Raw genomic sequence first — 19,673 nt, forward strand, 5'->3', positions numbered from 1 at the left:
AGTCCCCTAAAGTCCCGTTTGATAGCCTTCAGGCTTCTCTCATCAATATCATCACTGCCAGCCTGGACTATCAAAAGAGGGTAGTAGTCAGAGGGGCGGACCAGGTTGGGAAGCTTCCTGGCAACGTCCCTGACCCTGGCCCCAGGGAGGCAGCAGACTTCCCTATGGGTAGGGTCAGGTCGACAAATAGGGCCCTCCGTTCCCCTGAGAAGGGAGTCGCCTACTACGATCACCCTTCTGTCTTTCTTGGTGGAGGCAGTCTTGAGGCGTGGGGTCGGCTTCCTCGCCCTAGGAAGCGAGGTCGCCCAGTCTTTTATAATAATCTTTTTAAACTAAAGGGCAAAAATTAAAAACCAAATAGCTTGCGTATCAATGCTTACATTAAAAAGTTGTGCTCTTTTTGCTGAACATTTACAATTCCTGCAAAGGCCTGCTGGGAGCTGCGCTTTACCAAACTCCTGCATGATTCCAAGGCCACTGTCCTGACGAAGAGTGCTGCCCAACCTCTGGCACCCAGCCTCGCCTGGGGGACCCGCTGGGTGCCAGTCCCCACAGGTGGGCAGCAGGAGGCCCCTGCACCTCCCCACCTACAGGCTTGGCAGCCAGGCACTGTGCTGCTGCCATATAGCACTGCTGACAGCACCCAAGCAGCTGTGGGGTCACCTTTTAGTGAAGCCAGGGATAGAAGAATGGGGGCTTGCTTAATCACAGTAATGATTTCTAAATAAAACAATCGTTATTATTAAAGCCAGGAATGGAAGAATGGGGGCTTGCTTAATCGCATTAAAAGTAGATGTTGCTGAGTGTCTTTGCTTACTACTGTGCAAATTAACCGAAACAAGGAGTCTCGGGGCCCCTCACAGAGGATGTTTCCTGACAAAAATGGGGAACCTGTCTCAAAAACCAGCTGAGACCGACCTTGTGGTTTGGACAAGAGCCAAGGAGCAGCTGAGTCTGTACAAAGGTCAACTAGTGGTGACAAAGAGGAGTTATCGGACTTCATCCCCAGGACCCCCCCCCCCCCCCCCCCCCCCCCCCCCCCCGACAACCACCACCAGAAGGCACTGCACCTGTGGACTCACCTGTGCGCAGATGGGAGGAGTTTATGGAAATGACTTCTTGGAGCTAATTTTAATACAAAGTGGGGATAGGTTATGCATACATATAGGCGTATTGGGAAAGTTAATGCATATGTAATTCTTTACCGCATAGAACCAAGGCAAGTTGCCCTGTTGGGGTGCGCATGCCTTTGGGAAGCTATCCCACACGTGCCCAGCACCAAAATAAACCACATACCTACTTTATAACTCATTTGCTTTGAATTGTAGAGTTCTTCCACGAATCATTAGGATACAGGTGTTTTAGCAAGAGATGGGCAAAGAAATAAATAAGCTGCTTTGTCAGATCACTAAGACCAGCAAAGCACTGCACACTATGGCCCTTCCGCCCACTTTCCAGAGTGCAGGGGAGATATAAGCAGTTTTCTGCCTTGTGTTCAACCTCCAGAAGCTGCTATAAGAGGAGCACCAACAGCCACAACCCCCAGAAGAGGGGCAAAGCCCCCAGCCCCCCACGCTCCCTCCCCGCCCCTTTCACCCACCCACCCACCCACCCAGGGCCATTTCAAGGGCACCTGCCATAACAGCTATTTTTCTAAACACCCCATTTCTCTCTGTTTTTACAGACACGCGCGAGGAAGGCTGAGAGGCCGGGGGAGTGGCCTGGGCCCCCTCTCCACCCCAGGCGTGGCCTCACCGCCCATCGGGGCAGAGCGCAGCGCCGCCATTTTGTGGAGAGAGCGCAGGACCGGCAGCTTCATCCTGTCTGCTTCAACTGCCGCCACTATGCTGTCAGCCCGTCTGGCTGCCACCCTCGCCCGCTCTTTGCCGCGGTATGCTGGCCTGGTGAGTTTGCCTTCTGCTCCGCCCAGTGGGCGCCTGAGGAGGGCTGAGGGGAGGGCGGCCGCCGCCATCTTGGGGGCCGCGGTGACATTGAGGGGCCGCGGCCTCCTCAGCCCGGCCGGGGGTCGGCATGCGGCCCCCGGGGGTCTGGTATGGGGTGAGGGGGGATTGCCTTAGCACCCAGGGAACCGGGCCCTGCTGAGGATGTGTTGGTTTGGGGAATGGGGACAGGGGGTAGGGGGCGCCGTGCCCTTCGCTGAAGGTGAAAATTGGCCCGGTGGGGGGGTGAAAGCGGCTGCGTCCCGGTGGGGCTGGGGGGTTTGCTGTGCGCAGCCCTGCAGGGGGGGCACCACAAAGGGTGCAGGGAGCTGTCAGGGTCCGTCTTCAACCTGTGTCCCTTGTGAAGGTGAATGCGGAGGCCTTCATGGGATTTCAGAGAAACTGTATTAATACTGCTGCAGATCTGCACTGTGAGCTTTAGGATATATAACAACAGTTTAATACATTCGTTATCACAACTTTTTCTTTTGTGCAATCATATATATTTTAGCCGTGCTTCAGAAATTTTGCCCTTAGGCTTTACTAAGAAAGGTCAATCCTCAGAAGACATAACCTTATTTTTCCCCTTGTGCAGATGCATGAGGTCTTCACTGATTTATTTGTGCCCTGACTTCTTGATGCCATGGGGAATGGTGGCAGATGAGAGGAGGTGCTGCTGTGGGAGCTGCTGCAATGCTGTGGTGGTGGCAGTGCAACATAAGGGCTATGCAGAAGAATGCAGCGAGTGATTTACAGCAGTTTCTTTTAGTACCCGTGGTTGTTTATTCACGTTGGGTTCGGTTTTGTAACTGTGAATACAGAGCTTTGAAGCTCAATTCAAAATGGAGACACTAAATATCTAACCTCATACTGAGAAATTTTACTGTAGTCTCTCTTTAAAATATTGTATTTGGTGTGATTAAGAGGCTTCGCTTATTGAAACAATTGCTTATTTTAGATTTCCAGAAACACCCTGGGTGCAGCATTTGTTGTCACAAGAAACATCCATGCTTCCAAAACATGTTTCCAGAAAACCGGTGAGTTGGAAGAAAGGCCTTTATTATAAGAGTACTGTTTAAGACCTTGATCAGTCAGGCAAGGTAATTTGAACTTGGAGTGTGAGGTGCGTGTCAGCAGACAAAACATTTGAGGATGCTTATGTACTGCTAGTGTTGGGAAGTAAAATATCAGTTACACGGTCACATCTGTCAGACTTAACTTTAATAATTGTTCAAAGTATGTCCAAACCAATGGAGTGGTCACATGTCAGCTGTCTTACTCAGCTTATTTGCCTCCCAAATATCCAATTCAGTCTTTCAGTCCTGCAGAACTATCTGAAAAATGACTCAAATTCCAATTTCCTGTCTGCTTGTTGGCAACATTAGGGAAAGGATGGCTTTCTCTTGCCTGCTTGAGTTTGACCTTGTGTCCTTAATTATAACTCCTGTGCTGCTAGCATCTTAAGAAGGCAGCAGCACTGCATAGCTGTGTTTTGGTAGCAGTTCATTGAAGGGATGCAAGGCACGGACTGCTGATGGTTCTTGAACAGGAACTTTATTGCCCTTTTTCATTGCTACATATATTTTCCCCATAGCCCCACATGCTGTCCACGTGCCCAAATCTATCATAAAATTGGTTAGAGACCCTTAGACACGCGCCTCAAGCCAGCCAGCAATTGGCCGCTGCCCAAAGCTCATCTTTAACACTGTAGCCAATTTACTTTATCTCGACCTTGCTCAAGTTTTTGTTTCTACCTCTTGTTTCCTCATTATCTCTAATTCAGGGACATGTGAAACAGCACAAAGCCACCTGCGAATTCCTTTCCCACAATTCCCCCTTTTTTATTTTCAATCAACCAAATGCTTTCTATAGATTTTTCTATCAATCACCGCAGACATTGCAATAAGCAAGGTACAATAAGCAACAGGGTGAAAATCACATGCAGAATTACGATTGTAAAGTAGCGTGCCTACTAGAATCTACATCAGTCAACAAGCCACTAAGCGCTAGGGATGTTGCTTCGCAGCGATGCTGTTTCTCACTCGCACAGCACAATCATGCAAAGAGGCCTCTTGCACTTCTCATTCATACCACAAGAAAATATCACTTAAAATAATTTGTCCGCGGCTTCAGGAGGTCCTTGTCTACTCCCGCGGTGAGCAGCTGAGAGTGGAGACCCCTCCGAGGAAAATGCTTGGGGTGCACCTAGGGGCGTCCATGCCACAGTCGATCCCACAGCCGAGCGGCTCCTGGCGCAAGGAAGGATGCTATTATAGTTTTGTAGAACTACAGCAAAGAGATGCATTGCAATAAGGAGCAAGTGTGGCGTTGACCATTTGTTCCATGATTTGTTTTTTTGCCTGAGCAATTAAACCTTACACATGCTGTTGCTGTTTCACATCCCAGGATATCTAATTCCTGTGGCTCTAGGGGTGCTTGCGGCAAGTAGACAGTCCAGTCTTTGTTATCTGCTGGGTTCCCCACCAGACATTTCGTGAATGGGTCGTTAGCACTAGCCAGGGACAGGCACATCGCTTCTTGTCCTGTCATGTTGGCGAGGGTGACCCAGATGTTGCGGCGTGGTTGGATGGAGACCCAGGGCTGGCAATAACCGATGACAGCGGCGATTGTGAGGAGGAGGCCAACCATGGCCTTACCCCCCTTGCTGGTACCCACCTTGGTCCGTGACCTGCGGAGACACAAGCATACCCTCGACCCCAAGTTATTAGAGGCTGGGGTCCCTTCCAAAGACCTGTATTTAAATTTTTTACTATTACTAAGGCCTGCTCTGATTGTGGTACCTGTGACAGGGTGGAATTCATGTTTTTGTAATGTTTTATTATGGGCGGTACCTCTTTGTGAGGAAAGGGTAACGATGGGTGATTCGTTACATGAAGTGCCTTTCCCAACCTGTTCTGTGGTGTTTCCTGGGTGTCTCCCCCTTTTTGTTTATTTAGCAGTGTTTTCAAGGTGCGATGTGTGCGCTCTACAATGGCTTGACCCGTGGGGGAATGAGGAATGCCTGTGATGTGTCAGATACCCCAAGTTTGAAAAAAGGTTTGAAGGCAGTGACTACCATAGGCGGGGCCACTGTTGGTTTTTATTTCCTTTGGGATTCCTAGCGCTGCGAAAGCGACACGGAAGTGAGCCTGGACATGGCGAATAGTTTCAACCTCCGCAACTGTCGCCCAAATAGCATGAGAGAAAGTGTCTACCGATACGTGAACATATTTCAAGCGACCAAATTCTGGAATATGCGTGATGTCAGTCTGCCATAACTGTAAGGACCGTAGACCTCTATGGTTTACCATTAAAGACTGGGTTGAAACATGTTGTTGACAGTCAGGACATGTTTGGACAATCAATTTGGCGTCAGTGATCGATATAGTGAATTGTTTTGCCAAGGCTTTGGCGGATCGATGGAAAAAGGCATGGGATAACCGTGCTTGCTCCAGCACCTTAGGCACCAGGGCAGTCAGGGTCATATTAGTTAGCTAGTCAGCGCATGCATTACCCTCTGCAAAAATACCAAGGTAACATGGTGTGGCTCCACATAAGAATAATACAATTTGGGTGCACTTGCTGCTCTACCAAAAATAACAGGTCTTTAAATTTTAGAAACAAGTTTTCCTTTGGGATATGTCTCAAATGTGCCCTCTCAATGTGCTGAGCGACACTTACAGCATATTGCGAGTCCGATACAATATTCAAAGGTACTAGGCTTTTTCTTTTTTTTGTCTTTTTTTTCCTTTTTTTTCCTTTTTTCTCTTTTATTTAACACATTTTTATTTGGAGTGCAGCACAGATACTTTCCCTGAAACAATTACTTCAAAACATTTATGAACATAAATTGTCAAAAATATGCTAACAAATTTACTTAAATACATACATTTTAAAAAAAATCTGAAAAACAAATATTTAACAGCCTAAGACACATTCACAATGTAATTCCTCCATCATTTATGGTTTTTATCTTTAACACAAGAGGACACAAGTCTGAAAATCTGCATATATTAAGGTATCACAGAGCATAGAAAATATATGAAAATATCTACTAGCATTTGGCACAATGCAAATATTCTACCCTGAGAGAGAAACAGTGTAATCTTTTGAGCTACACAGATTGTTATTCACGCAAATTGTGATGTTACAACAGCAACTCTTGTTTTAGTTGGAAAAACCCGAAGGTGGTGAGCAGGGGACACGGTGGTTTGTGAGAAAGCATGTTTAGGTACTTAGCCGTCTAATTTAGCTGGATAAGGAACAATGTAACATTTTCCTGTTGTTAAACATTGCCATCTGTATCGCTGGCACACAAATTATTCGTACTGGAGCAAACAATTTGTGAATAGCATATGCCAACACCAATGCGCTTGTACCAGCAGCCCTTTAGATTGCAGCGATGATTCACTGAAACCAAGTTTGAAGAGAACTGCAGTCATATCCACACCACTTGACGCAGCCAGGTAGAAGGTTCCTAGAGATACTAATGAAATTCCAACATGGAATGAAACCCCTACAGCACCATATTCTTTAAAAACTTTTTTCAGCTGCTGGGATTTATTGAGTGCGTGTTCACTGCTGAGATCTGTGGCTGCCTCTTCAGGGGATCCACCCACATCCTTGGCTGAGCTTCTGTTGGTGGCCCGCAGTGCCAGCAGAGGGGCCGGGGGGGGGGATGCAGGGGCGGTGCTTTCACAGATTCACAGATTCACAGATTTTTCTAGGTTGGAAGAGACCTCAAGATCATCGAGTCCAACCTCCGACCTAACACTAAGTACTCCACTAAACCATATCCCTAAGCTCTACATCTAAACGTCTTTTAAAGACCTCCAGGGATGGTGACTCCACCACCTCCCTGGGCAGCCCGTTCCAATGCTTAATAACCCTTTCGGTAAAGAAGTACTTCCTAACATCCAACCTAAAACTCCCCTGTCGCAACTTTAGCCCATTCCCCCTCGTCCTGTCACCAGGCACGTGGGAGAATAGACCAACCCCCACCTCTCTACAGCCTCCTTTCAGGTAACTGTAGAGAGCGATGAGGTCGCCCCTGAGCCTCCTCTTCTCCAGGCTGAACAAGCCCAGCTCCCTCAGCCGCTCCTCGTAAGACTTGTTCTCCAGACCCCTCACAAGCTTGGTCGCCCTTCTCTGGACTCGCTCGAGCACGTCCATGTCCTTCCTGTAGCGAGGGGCCCAAAACTGAACACAGTACTCGAGGTGCGGCCTCACCAGAGCCGAGTACAGGGGCACAATCACTTCCCTCGACCTGCTGGCCACACTGCTTCTTATACAGGCCAGGATGCCGTTGGCCTTCTTGGCCACCTGGGCACACTGCTGGCTCATATTCAGCCGACTATCCACCAATACTCCCAGGTCCTTCTCGGCCAGGCAGCTTTCCAGCCACTCATCTCCCAGCCTGTAGCTCTGCTTGGGGTTGTTGCAGCCCAGGTGCAGGACCCGGCACTTGGCCTTGTTGAACTTCATGCAGTTGACCTCAGCCCATCGCTCCAGCCTATGCAGATCCTCCTGCAGAGCCTTCCTGCCCTCGAGCAGATCGACACACGCACTTAGCTTGGTGTCATCTGCAAACTTACTGAGGGTGCACTGGACGCCCTCATCCAGATCATCAATAAAGATATTAAAGAGGACCGGCCCCAGTACCGAGCCCTGGGGGACTCCACTAGTGACCGGCCTCCAACCAGATTTGACTCCATTCACCACAACTCTCTGGGCCCGGCCATCCAGCCAGTTTCTAACCCAGCGAAGCGTACGCCAGTCCAAGCCCCGAGCAGCCAGTTTCTTGAGGAGAATGTTGTGGGGAACGGTGTCAAAAGCCTTACTGAGGTCAAGGTAGACCACGTCCACAGCCTTTCCCTCATCCACCAAGCGCGTCACTTTGTCATAGAAGGAGATCAGGTTCGTCAAGCAGGACCTGCCTTTCATAAACCCATGCTGACTGGGCCTGATCGCCTGCTTGCCCTGCAAGTGCCGCGTGATGACCCTCAAGATAATCTGCTCCATGAGCTTCCCCGGCACTGAGGTCAAACTGACAGGCCTATAGTTCCCCGGGTCTGCCCTGCGGCCCTTCTTATAGATGGGCGTCACATTGGCTAGCCGCCAGTCAACCGGGACCTCCCCCGATAGCCAGGACTGCCGATAAATGATGGAAAGCGGCTCGGCCAGCTCCTCCGCCAGTTCTCTCAGTACCCTAGTGGCAAGTACCAGCTTGCGGCTGCACGGGCTGTTGCGGAGCGCGGGTGGTGTGCAGCTCTGCCCGGCCTCGCAGGGTGGACAGAGCGGGGGCCCGCGGGGCTGCGGGCCTGGGCGCAGCAGCAGGTGGAACATGGCAGCGCCCGGTGCGTGCAAATGGGCGCCCAAACCGGAGAAACGCAGCAGCCGGCGGTGGGGTGGGTGGGCGGCGGCGCTGGTGGCAATCGTACGGCACCAACAATTGACCAGTCATAACATTTTCTAACAGTGACTGAGTAAATGGTGCGTGTAATCCATATGGAGTCACAGTCTTTCTGAATTCTTTAATTAGGTCCCAGTGGAAGGCATTATATTCATTTGGACCGTTGGGTCTGTGGTGGTTTTACTCGGGTGGGCGGCCGAGCTCCACCACAACCGCTCTCTCACTCCCCCTCCTGAAAGAGGAACGGGGATAATATATGATGAAAAGGGCTCAAGGGTTGAGATAAGGACGAGGAGATCGCACAGTAATTATCGTGAGGGGCAAAACAGACTCAGCATAGGGACATAGTAAGATTTATTGCTTATTACTAACAAGCTAGAGAAGGAAAGAAACCAAAAGTACCTTCCCCCCCATCCACCCTCTTCCACCTCCTCCCCCCGAATGGCACGGGGGAACAGGGGTTATGGTCAGTCTACAGCGCTTCTTCTCCGCCGCTCCTTCTCGGTCACTCTTGTCCCCTGTGCTGTGGGGTCCCTCCCACGGGATGCAGTCCTTGCTGAACTGATCCGACGTGGGCTGCCCACAGGCAGCAGCTCTTCAAGAACTGCTCCAGATATGGGTCCGTACCACGGGGTCCATCCCTCAGGAGCAAACTGCTCCAACCTGGATCCCCCACGGGCAGCAGCTCCTGCCAGGTCACCTGCTCCTGCGTGGTCTCCTCTCCACAGGAACAGGTCTGGCCCGGAATCTGCTCTGGCAGGGGTCTTCCACAGGCCCCAGTCTCCGTCGGTGCAGGTCCACCTGCTCCACCGTGGTCTCCTCCACGGGCTGCAGCGTGGAACCCTGCTCCACTGTGGTACTCCATGGGCTGCAGGGGGACAGCCTGCTTCACCATGGTCCTCACCACAGGCCGCAGGGGACTTCTGCTCTGGCGCCTGGAGCACCTCTCCCCCTCCTTCTTCACTGACCTTGGTGCCTGCAAGGCTGTTCCTCACTCCTCTCACTCTCTCAGCTGGTGTATGTGGTGCAGCGTGTTTTTCCCATCTTAAATATGCTCTCAGAGAGGCGCAAAACAACATCGCTTATTGGCTCAGCTCTGGTCAGCAGTGGGGCCCTTACCAAACATGGGGCAGCTTCTAGATCCTTCTCACAGAAGCCACCCCTATGGCCCCCTGCTACTAAAACCTTGCCATGTAAACCCACTACAGGTTCGCACCTGCACCGGGAAAGCTATTCCTACCGAGTCCCCGTCCTTTAGCGCTTCCCGGCGCACCAGCTCCCATCGTTCCCGCGGATCGAAAGCTCGGGCCCCCAGGGAGGCATTATCGGGGTAGGCAAGGCGGGAGCCGAGGGAGTCAGCGAGGAGGGGCTCTGCGGCAGCGGTCCGCGGCCCTCTTCCTTGTCATCCCCCAGGTCTATCAAATTGCACTGCTCTGGTGACCTTGCAGGCTCTGATCTCGGTTCGGCTGCTGTTATTGCCTGGGCAGCGGCATTCTGTACTTCCTTTTCTGCCTGCCACGATCTTAAAGTCTCTGTCACCAGCCGCCACGTAGTCATCCCCTCAGCAGCATTAGTATCCCCACTGGACACTGCTTCCCATACTTTTTCCCCAGCTTGGTCCCAGGTTTTTACATCAAATACTGTGGAAGCCATTGGGAGGAACCCTTGTTTTCACAAAAATTTCAATAATAGCTTTATCTTAAATGGATCATATTTTACTCCCCCTGTCTATTAGGAGTTGCGCTAGTAGTTCCACTATAGCCTCTTCCTCTGCCGAAAGGCTAGCTCCCATGATTAATGCCCAGCTGCTCACCTGTCCTTCAGGTGATGTCCCAGGGCTGAAGCTGCAGTCCAGCTGCAAGCTTGACTTGTTTGGCTGGGTTCCCTTCAGACGCTCATGCAGCGCTGCTCCTCCCCTATCACATCAGGGTCACCATTTGAAGGGATGCAAGACACGGACTCCTGATGGCTCTTCAACAGCAGGACCTTTATTGCCCTTTTCCACTACTACATATACTTTCCCTGTAGCCCCACGCGCTGTCCACATGCCCGAATCTATCATACAATTGGTTAGAGACCCTCAGACACGCGCCTCGAGCCAGCCAGCAATTGGCCACTCCCCAGAGCTCCTCTTTAACACTGTAGCCAATTTACTTTATCTCGACCTTGCTCAAGTTTTTGGTTCTACCGCTGTTTTCCTCATTATCTCTAATTCAGGGACGTGTGAAACAGCGCATAGCTCTCTGCGAATTCCTTTCCCACAGTTCATGTACGATTTTTGATGTGGTTTAGGCTAAGTAAAGGTATTACTAGGAAATAAGTTTCACTATGTTGCTTACTGTTTCCTAGCTGAGGAAATAAAAAGTTGTTGGAGGCATACTGCCAAATTGGAGGAAGATAGAATATACATGGTTATAGCTTATATTGAGCAATTTGTTCTGTAAACATTAAGTGTCTTTAGAATACGCTGGGTTACAAATGAGTTGATGTTTTCATGCATCTAGTCTAAGTAAATGCACTGCCTGCAGAGAGGGAATGTCTGTGCTTTCTGAGTGAAGTCTAATGGCTCTCCAGAGGGAGGGATTGCTTACAGTGTAGGACATACTGAAGGAAATCAGTGGCAAAACTAAACAGCCATCAGTGTTTTGATTGAAGTTGGTTCAGTGATGAGCTGAAATTGCTTTTATTGGCTGTGAGTACAGAAACTGTTACTTACCTTCTGCATCATATGTAAGGAAGAACATTCCCTGCTAGAACTTACGGTATACCTGGGAGAGGGTACCTTGGCTTGTGAATTAAAGACAGGCTTATTGAATTTATACTGTGCCTTAATTCGCTAAATCTGGTTTGAAATATCTTCTAGGCACTGCTGAGGTATCCTCTATTCTTGAGGAACGTATTTTGGGAGCTGATACCTCTGCTGAACTTGAGGAGACTGGCCGTGTGCTCTCAATTGGTGATGGTATTGCCCGTGTGTATGGCCTAAGAAATGTCCAAGCAGAAGAAATGGTTGAGTTTTCTTCTGGGCTGAAGGTGAGCTTTCACTAAAGCAGTTTGTTTATCATTGAAATGAACAGATGACCTTTTTAAAGGAGAATCTGAGACTGTGTATGGACTTACCCATATGGAGATTTTACAGACTTCATTGTAATTTTAATATGTAGTAACTAGTTGACTACTAGTCAAATACTACAGAAAGCAAATATTCTTTGAATTTGTAATACTTTGCTTTTGGTATCGTTATCTTGTTCTTGGCCAACACTTGAGCTTTATTTACCTTCCTCTAGGAAGTGTTAAGAGCTAATTTGGCACAGGATTTTGTTTTCTTTGGTTTTAGGCAGGCTTCTGTGATTCTGCTAGTAGGGTAGTTAGGGATTCTGCTAAGGGTAGACTAGAGTTAAAAAGCTGACTGTTCCCTGAGACTACTGCAGCATCTCTTCCAGCATTGTTAATGCTCTGGCTTGCCTGAGGCAGATAAGCCAGTTCCCTTGTTAATTCCTTGGCAAGAGAAATGTATTTGAAGCCTACTTATCCTTTCTGGTTTTATTTGGGAGAGGAATGATTGCTGCAAGTATAATTATGTAGTAAACTGAAGGCTTAGGCAGGTTCTGTCACCAGTATGGGAGAAGATAAGTGCATTGGACTTGATCCTTGTGGGTCCCTTCCAGCTCAGGATATTCTATGATTTGGATGTAAGCAGAACATTGATAATTGTTGACAGTGTCCCATATTTCACACTGGAGACTAATTGCATCAATATTAAAGCATCAAGAATTTACCATAGACGTTGGTATCATTTTTCTCATGTTAGCATGATCTTTGTCATAGGGAATGTCCTTGAACTTGGAGCCCGACAATGTTGGTATTGTCGTGTTTGGTAACGACAGACTGATCAAGGAAGGGGATGTCGTGAAGAGGACTGGTGCCATTGTGGATGTTCCTGTTGGGGAAGAGCTGCTGGGCCGTGTAGTAGATGCCCTAGGCAATCCCATTGATGGGAAGGTCAGTGTAATGCTAAGCATAAAGCTTTCTCCTGTGTGATGCAGACTGCAACAGGGTTTTTTCTCTCTTTTAAGGGTCCTATTACATCTAAGACACGTAGGAGAGTTGGCTTAAAGGCCCCTGGCATCATTCCCAGAATCTCTGTGCGGGAACCTATGCAGACTGGTATTAAGGCTGTGGACAGTTTGGTGCCAATTGGCCGTGGACAGCGTGAGCTGATCATTGGTGACAGGCAGACTGGGTAAGTTAAATGCCCAAAGAAAAATGTTTCCATAAATAGAGACTTGAATGCAGCCTGCTCTACTGTACGAACCTGAACGCAGCTGGGTGGAGGTTGGGAGGACAATGGGTAGCTTAACTTAACCAAACTGTGTGTTGTACAGGAAAACATCAATTGCAATTGACACGATAATCAACCAGAAACGATTTAATGATGGAACAGATGAGAAAAAGAAGCTGTACTGTATCTATGTTGCCATTGGCCAGAAGAGATCTACTGTTGCGCAGCTGGTGAAGAGGCTCACCGATGCAGGTACAGATTTCAATCATCAGCCTGGCAAATGAGGACATCCTGTTCTTATTATAATGCTATGAACTCTCCTAATTGAAAGTACAGACAAAATTCTTTTCTCATTAGATGAAAAAATTACTTGTTTTTCTGGACAAGTTTTTACAGTTATCGTCAGGGATGGGACACCTTTTTACTACTTTTCTAATCCAATGAAGTATGATGCCCTGAAACTGTTGAATTGCTTCTAAAAACATTATCCTTCATGTTTTTTTCATCAGAGTTGGGGGAGTTTCCTCTTGGCAGTCAGGCAGGCCTGATTATAAGCTGTGGCCCGCAAGTATTTTTATGGACTTGGCGTTTGCTTCATTTGTGCACAAGTCAGTGTGAATGACAATTTAAAGCTTGGTGAAGAGACTTTACTGCCCAAACATAATCCATTATGTGATAGAATCTTTTCAGAAACAGTAATTTGTCTGACAAAAAAGCTGCATATATAACAGAGCTTAGAAGAAATTAAGCACCTTACCTCTTGCCTGCTGGTCAAGCAGAATCATACCTAGTAGGAAAAAAAAGGTATTTTAGTGGCAATTTGTTTTGGACTGTGAAGCAGTGTAGCGCCTTCTTGTAAAAGCTAAGAAATCAGACTTCCAGATCTCTCTCTTCTAGAGCCCAAGGGTGTCTTAGTCAAAGTTTAAGCCTCACTTTAAATGAAAAATAATCTGTGAGTGCTAGACAATAGCTGCCGTAAACTTGTTCTTGAAATTTCCTGAGTTAGTCAAGCTAACTGATAGGTTAATATCTGTTGTTCTTTCCTGTAACTAGTGATACTGCCTGGGTTTACTTCAGCAACTAGCACTTGGTATGCATGTTGCATTTGCTGATTACTGGCATGATAAGGTAATGTACTTAAGGTGACGAGTCTCAAATTCTTTCCAGGTGCCATGAAGTACACTATTGTGGTGTCTGCCACAGCATCTGACGCTGCGCCCCTTCAGTATCTGGCTCCCTATTCAGGCTGCTCCATGGGGGAGTACTTCAGAGACAGCGGAAAGCATGCATTGATCATCTATGATGACTTATCCAAGCAGGTCAGGAAACATTGCTTTATAGGCCTCATAGTCCAGCATTGATGCTTATAGCTGTAAGATCACCTTAGGCTTAAAAATTCCAAATTTTAAACGAGCTACTGAAATCTGAGAGCTTTCTTTATGCTTCTGCACAGGCTGTTGCCTACCGTCAAATGTCTTTGCTGCTGCGCCGTCCACCTGGTCGTGAAGCCTACCCAGGTGACGTGTTCTACCTGCACTCCCGCCTGCTGGAGAGAGCGGCCAAAATGAATGATTCCTTTGGAGGCGGCTCTCTGACTGCCCTGCCTGTCATTGAAACTCAGGCTGGTGATGTGTCTGCTTACATTCCAACCAACGTCATCTCCATCACTGATGGACAGGTAGGGCTTACTCTTCGTCTGCCAGTAAGTTACACAGATGTACTGGTATGTCTGAAGGAGGCTTCTGAGCTTCTAGCCAGGATAATAAAACAAATTTCTCCCGTAGATCTTCTTGGAAACCGAGCTGTTCTACAAAGGTATCCGTCCAGCCATCAACGTTGGTCTGTCCGTGTCCCGTGTGGGTTCTGCTGCTCAGACCAGGGCTATGAAGCAAGTAAGCATGGAATGATAGCTTCTGTCATCAGAGATGAGTAGTGTGCAGGCTGTCCAACCCATTTCACTCTTTACGGAGTCATGAATACAAAGGGAATTAAGTTCTTCAGAACTTCCTTAGTATTATGAAATAACTTCAGAAAATTCTCAAAGAACAAACTTGTGGGATCTGTGATATTTCTGTCACATGCTGGCAGGAAGCAGGGCGTGGGGAGTAGAGGGAAAGAGTATCTGTGTAGAGATGTTTGACTAGTCAAAACCAGTCAAAAATAGTCAGTTTAATTATGCTGAACTGGGTGCTGATCTAGCTGGATACAAAGAATGCTATCTTAACACCACACTTTTTAATCCAGATACAAGTTAGATGTATCAATTGTGATACTTTCAGGGAGGAATAACAAGTTATGGCCAGACAGTGTGGGATTTCTTAGAAATGTGATTAATCACCTATTTAGCTGACTTGTGACAACTGTCAGCTGAAGATGACCCACAGACAACTAGATTCATTTAAAAACTAGTGAAACTCAGTGTGACCTTACCTTTTATTGTAGGTGGCAGGTACCATGAAGCTGGAATTGGCTCAATACCGTGAAGTAGCTGCCTTCGCTCAGTTTGGGTCTGATCTGGATGCTGCCACACAGCAGTTGCTGAATCGTGGTGTGCGTCTGACAGAGCTCCTCAAACAAGGACAGTACGGTGAGTGTCTTGGGTGTAACGTGCCTGCATTCCCTCTTAGTCTGTTGTGTTGGTCTTCGTGGCAGCATGAAGCTATCCTTTGGGTATTGTAAATGCAGGCTTGACTTGCATAAATACAGCTGATCTTCAGAGAGACTCTCTGATACTGATGTATCCTGACACAAGAGTTGCTGATGGTACAAATGTTTTCTTTCATGCAGTTCCCATGGCTATTGAGGAACAGGTTGCAGTTATCTATGCTGGTGTAAGAGGTCACTTGGACAAGCTGGAGCCCAGCAAAATCACTAAATTTGAGAGTGCTTTCCTAGCTCATGTACTGAGCCAGCACCAGGCCCTCCTCTCTACGATCAGGTATAATAATTTATCTTAGCTCATCCCAGGGGTGAGAGCTGGAGCACAGATAATGGTCACTGAACCGTGAAGCTAGTGTATCCTTGAACATCAGGCCTTCTGCTGCCTCTGACTGGAGGTTAAATCAGCCTGCCTGCTGCCCTTGCACTGTTATCCAGAGCTCAGCATCTTGTCTGCAGTTTTTACTCAGAAAATCCAGCTGATGCTTAAAATGAACCTATTTGCATGCTTGTCCTGTAATCTGAAATTGAAATCACTTCAGGCAGTGAGTTGGCATGATTTTGATAGCTGTGAGTTATTAGAATACTGTAGATTAAGTGCTGCTTGCTGCCTTGTTATTGAGCTGACTGTTGGGATTTGAGTATTTTTGTGGTCTTGTCCTGTGACCTGGTTCTAGCTTGCTTTGTCCTGAGTCAGATCTGTGCATTCCACCTCTGTGGCGTAGCTGTACCCAGTTCAGCAAGGCTCTGTTCTGAGAGTATTTGTTGACAAACCTTAGTTCTTAACAGGACTAACTCTTCTTGAGGAGAAGGGATGTTGTGTTAGTAAAGTGTTTGTTTTTGTTTTTTTTCTACTTGGGAATTAACCGTACATTCATTTCTGTGTCAGAAGCTTAATTAAACTCTGTTTCAGCAGGACCGAAGGGAAGATCTCTGACCAGACAGAAGCGAAGTTGAAGGAAATAGTCACAAATTTCCTGGCTACTTTCGAGGCATAAACTCTTAACCATTCAAGCAGATGAGGTGTTTTTTGTGGTCACGTGCTCCAGCTCCATCAAAGACTTAAAAGTATGTGCGACTTGAATGTACAGATCTCACTGAAAATAAAAGTTTACATGTAAAAAGACTTGGATATTCTGTTCTCAATTACTGTTTTTTTGGCTAGCTGCTCTAACTACACATGTGCACAACTTCCCTGGACACATGCTTGCTAAAGGAACTCTGAAAAACCAGGGTGCGTTTGACTGTTGAGTAGATCAAACTCCCTGTATAAAACCTGGGAGGGGTAGTGGTGGGATTCTGTGGCTGACTGCAGTTCCCATCATGACAACTGAGGGTTGCTCTTGTTGCTTTTATTGTTTTTGCTAGACAGCTGATGTCAGAGGAAGGCATACACCTGTGGAAGCTGTCGAGCTGTCTTGGCATGGGTGGTAGCTAACACCTTACAGTATTCTTACCCTCTAGCAGTCTAATACTGTGACAGACTATTTCTTAGAACTGCTAAGTCATGCTCCTGGTGCCTGGCTTTCAGAAATGTATGCTTTCAGAACTGATTGTCCCTGTGTCTCAGGACACCTGCATATTTAGCTGTTATATTAACTGCAAGGGATTTAAATACTACCTTCCTCTGTGGTTTGCTGCAGTTCTGTCAATAAGCTTCAGTCACAACTGGTTTGTAGGAAGATTAAATATCAGAGCATCTGTTCCATTCCTGACTTTCTGCTTGGTACCCTAAATGGAGCTTATGTGAGGTACAAGGTCCCAGTGTTAGAGCGTGTACCTGAAGTGGAAAGGTTTGGCTTCATCATTGGCTTCAAGCGTGATTTAGCTCTGCTGACAACGTTTGTTAATGGATCAGTTGGGAAGCTGGAAGCAATTGGAGCTGTGGGGTGTGCTGGCCACAGGGTGGTGCTTACGAGGCAGAGAAACAGCCTGTGGGTCGTAGTGATTTTGGGTAAGCACTGCAGGGTCTAGGCCCTCTTGGAAGCAAGCATGGGCTGCCTCTGACTAAATCATATGAATGGCAGACAGTGAGAGATTGCTGTCAGGCACCCAGGAGAGCTGCTAAAAGGAGGCAGTTTCCATGTGCTAGAGAAAAACAGTTTGCTTTGTGCTGCGTTTTTTTGTTCACATAGTACTTGCTGTACCTCTTTCACTGCACTTTCCAGTGCCACTGCACTAACACTGTCTCCATGTGCAGGTGGTGCCAAGCAGTGCTGTGGCTGGGTTGCACGGCTGTTGTAGTGTTAGCGTTCGTAAAGACACATAACCACAGAGTGATTATATGAAGGTGCTTTTATTAGGTGCCAGAAGTTAGGGGCATGTCTGCCCAAATCTAACTTTGTTCGATTTGTACACACAACAAACATTTATACTATTTAGAAACACACATTTGCATAATATACTCATAATCATCAGTTATCTTCATATATTCATTGGATGAATGTATATTCCATCTTCTATAATCACAACCCCCTTATTAATCTGATTGGTCCCTTTTTCAGTTACTTAGATACTTTACTAATTACATTGGATTTCAATGGTATTTACCTTAGTTTCCAAACCATTTATTCACCTAGCAATAATCTCCCAGATACCCATAATATTTATCCTAACTACTATCTCTAGATCAAATGAGCATTTATGGTATGCATTGTTAGCAGCAATACTGGTTTCACTACTAATACACCTGTTGCCATGTTAACTTTTACCAACAGTAGCACACCCCCTGTGCCTTGACCCCTGCTGCTTTGTCCTGCTCTGTTTTTGTCTCAACCCCACGGGGGCTTACCTGGCTGGCTGAAAGTGCCCCGAGAGCAAACGGAAGGTGAGGATGTGGAAGAAAAATGGTGATTTATTCCAGGATTTAGATTTGTAGCGGGTCAGAGTGCACCACCCACAGCTGTGTTCTCAGATGAGGTTGCTGAAACCTCTTCGAAGCCTTGAGCCCAGCCCCAGCTGTGACTGGGGGCAGGAACTGTGGCCACAAGCAGTGAAAGAGAAAACCCTTCAAACCCATCTTTGCTATAGGTGTCACACCACCATGTGTCACAAGTGGGCAGATGAATTAAGTGGAAAATGCCTTATTTTTACATTACTGGCCTATTTTAGCTGTCGTGTGTTAGAGGCTGTGAATTAGGCTATCCTGAGTGCAGTTGGTGTCCATCTGCTTTCATCTTCCATCCCTGTTCTGAGACCAGTGTTTGCTTACCTCATGCAGTAACACTGAACTCGGGGTGGGAGCGTGGCTGACACTAAACTCAGCTGCCCCCAAGCCCTCCGCAGCTGTGGCCGAGGCTGCGGGGTAGGGCTGCGCGGTGAGCTCAGCCCCGCAGGGCTCTGCCCCAGTCCCAGCTCACGAAGCCGCAACCAAAGCCCGGTAGCTGGAGCCGGGCTGGGCGGAGCCGGGCGGGGCCGTGCCGGAAGGGTGCAGGGGGGCTGCAGCAGCATGCGGGAGGCACGGTTCCGGGACCACTTTTGGGGAGTTGGGGCTCCAGCTGGGAAAATGGGGGGGGGGGGCTCGTCCTGCCCCTGGCTTTGCAAGCCTGCCCCTGGGTGCCCCGAGGTTCCTATAGGGCTGCTCGGGGGCACCCCTGGGTGTGGGGGGGGGGGTCTGGTGGGGGGGCTGCTTCCTCACTTTGCTGCTGCTGAGCTGTGGGGGGAAAAGGCAGGGCATGGGGGACGCTGCAAGTTCTTTGGGGCGTGAACTGTGCCTTTGGGCCTCCAGAAGTGCTGATCAGCCGCTTATCCCCCGTAGAGCATTGGCACCAAGGCTTTGCAGTTCCCCTGGATGTGCCGGCCTTCGTTTGGGTACGGTAATCAGGAATCAAGCGGCAAGGCTTGGGCTCTGATAAATCCCCGAGGTCCTGCCAGTAATGCCCGGGAAGCAGCCTTGCAGGATGGGGAGAAGGTGCATAGGTCCCAGAGGAGCCGGTGTTGGGATTTTGGCCGCAGCGTGCTGTGGGATACAAGGGTATGAGCACAGCACTGTTATAAATGAAGATACAACTCAATCTGAATTTAGTAATGTTATAAATGACTGAGTCCCAAATAGGATTACAATCAAAGCTTACAATTTATTAAACGAATAGAGGCAAGCAAACAGCGCTGGGTGTGCCGGGAGTCTCTGCTCCACCAGGACGCACACCCATTACGTAAGGCAGCTAATTTTTATACTCCTAGGCTAATACATATTTATTACTACTTCTAAAAGAGGCAAGGTTATTATAATTGGTTTCCCGAACCCGAAGTCCTCCCAGGGGCACCTGCTTATCAGTCTCTGTTAGTCTCTCGGGGGCCGCTCGGACGGGGAGGCTCATATTCTTCCTCCTTATCTGGTGGTCTCTTGGCCGGATGTCAGAAGTTACTGCACGTCCGTGCA

General features: G+C 48.0%; 1 protein-coding gene across 2 annotated transcripts; it reads left to right on the forward strand.

The window, feature by feature from the left end:
* The first annotated feature begins 1,607 nt into the window (after nt 1-1,607).
* On the forward strand, nt 1,608-16,416 carry LOC310888814 (ATP synthase subunit alpha, mitochondrial-like). Of its 2 annotated transcripts, none has more exons than XM_083852412.1 (12): nt 1,608-1,904; nt 2,899-2,977; nt 11,216-11,385; nt 12,181-12,354; nt 12,429-12,595; nt 12,738-12,886; nt 13,802-13,953; nt 14,088-14,312; nt 14,419-14,526; nt 15,077-15,221; nt 15,422-15,572; nt 16,209-16,416. In XM_083852412.1, exons 1-12 carry the CDS (start codon nt 1,845-1,847, stop codon nt 16,288-16,290), a joined length of 1,662 nt encoding a protein of 553 aa, XP_083708538.1. In that variant the 5' UTR covers nt 1,608-1,844; the 3' UTR covers nt 16,291-16,416. The 2 variants fall into 2 exon arrangements, with proteins under 2 accessions (XP_083708538.1, XP_083708537.1); XM_083852411.1 differs by having other exon boundaries at nt 1,742-1,904; nt 16,206-16,416.
* Nucleotides 16,417-19,673: the final 3,257 nt, after the last annotated feature.

This window comes from Anser anser (assembly GCF_964211835.1).
Source record: "Anser anser genome assembly, contig: SUPER_W_unloc_1, whole genome shotgun sequence".
NCBI lineage: Eukaryota > Metazoa > Chordata > Aves > Anseriformes > Anatidae > Anser > Anser anser.

Bases quoted from the DNA above. Each gene is read 5' to 3' on its own strand.
- LOC310888814 (XM_083852411.1), top strand. From the start codon at position 1,845: ATGCTGTCAGCCCGTCTGGCTGCCACCCTCGCCCGCTCTTTGCCGCGG. The intron at 2,978-11,215 runs GTGAGTTGGAAG...AATATCTTCTAG, and splicing joins AACATGTTTCCAGAAAACCG to GCACTGCTGAGGTATCCTCT. The intron at 14,313-14,418 runs GTAGGGCTTACT...TTTCTCCCGTAG, and splicing joins TCTCCATCACTGATGGACAG to ATCTTCTTGGAAACCGAGCT.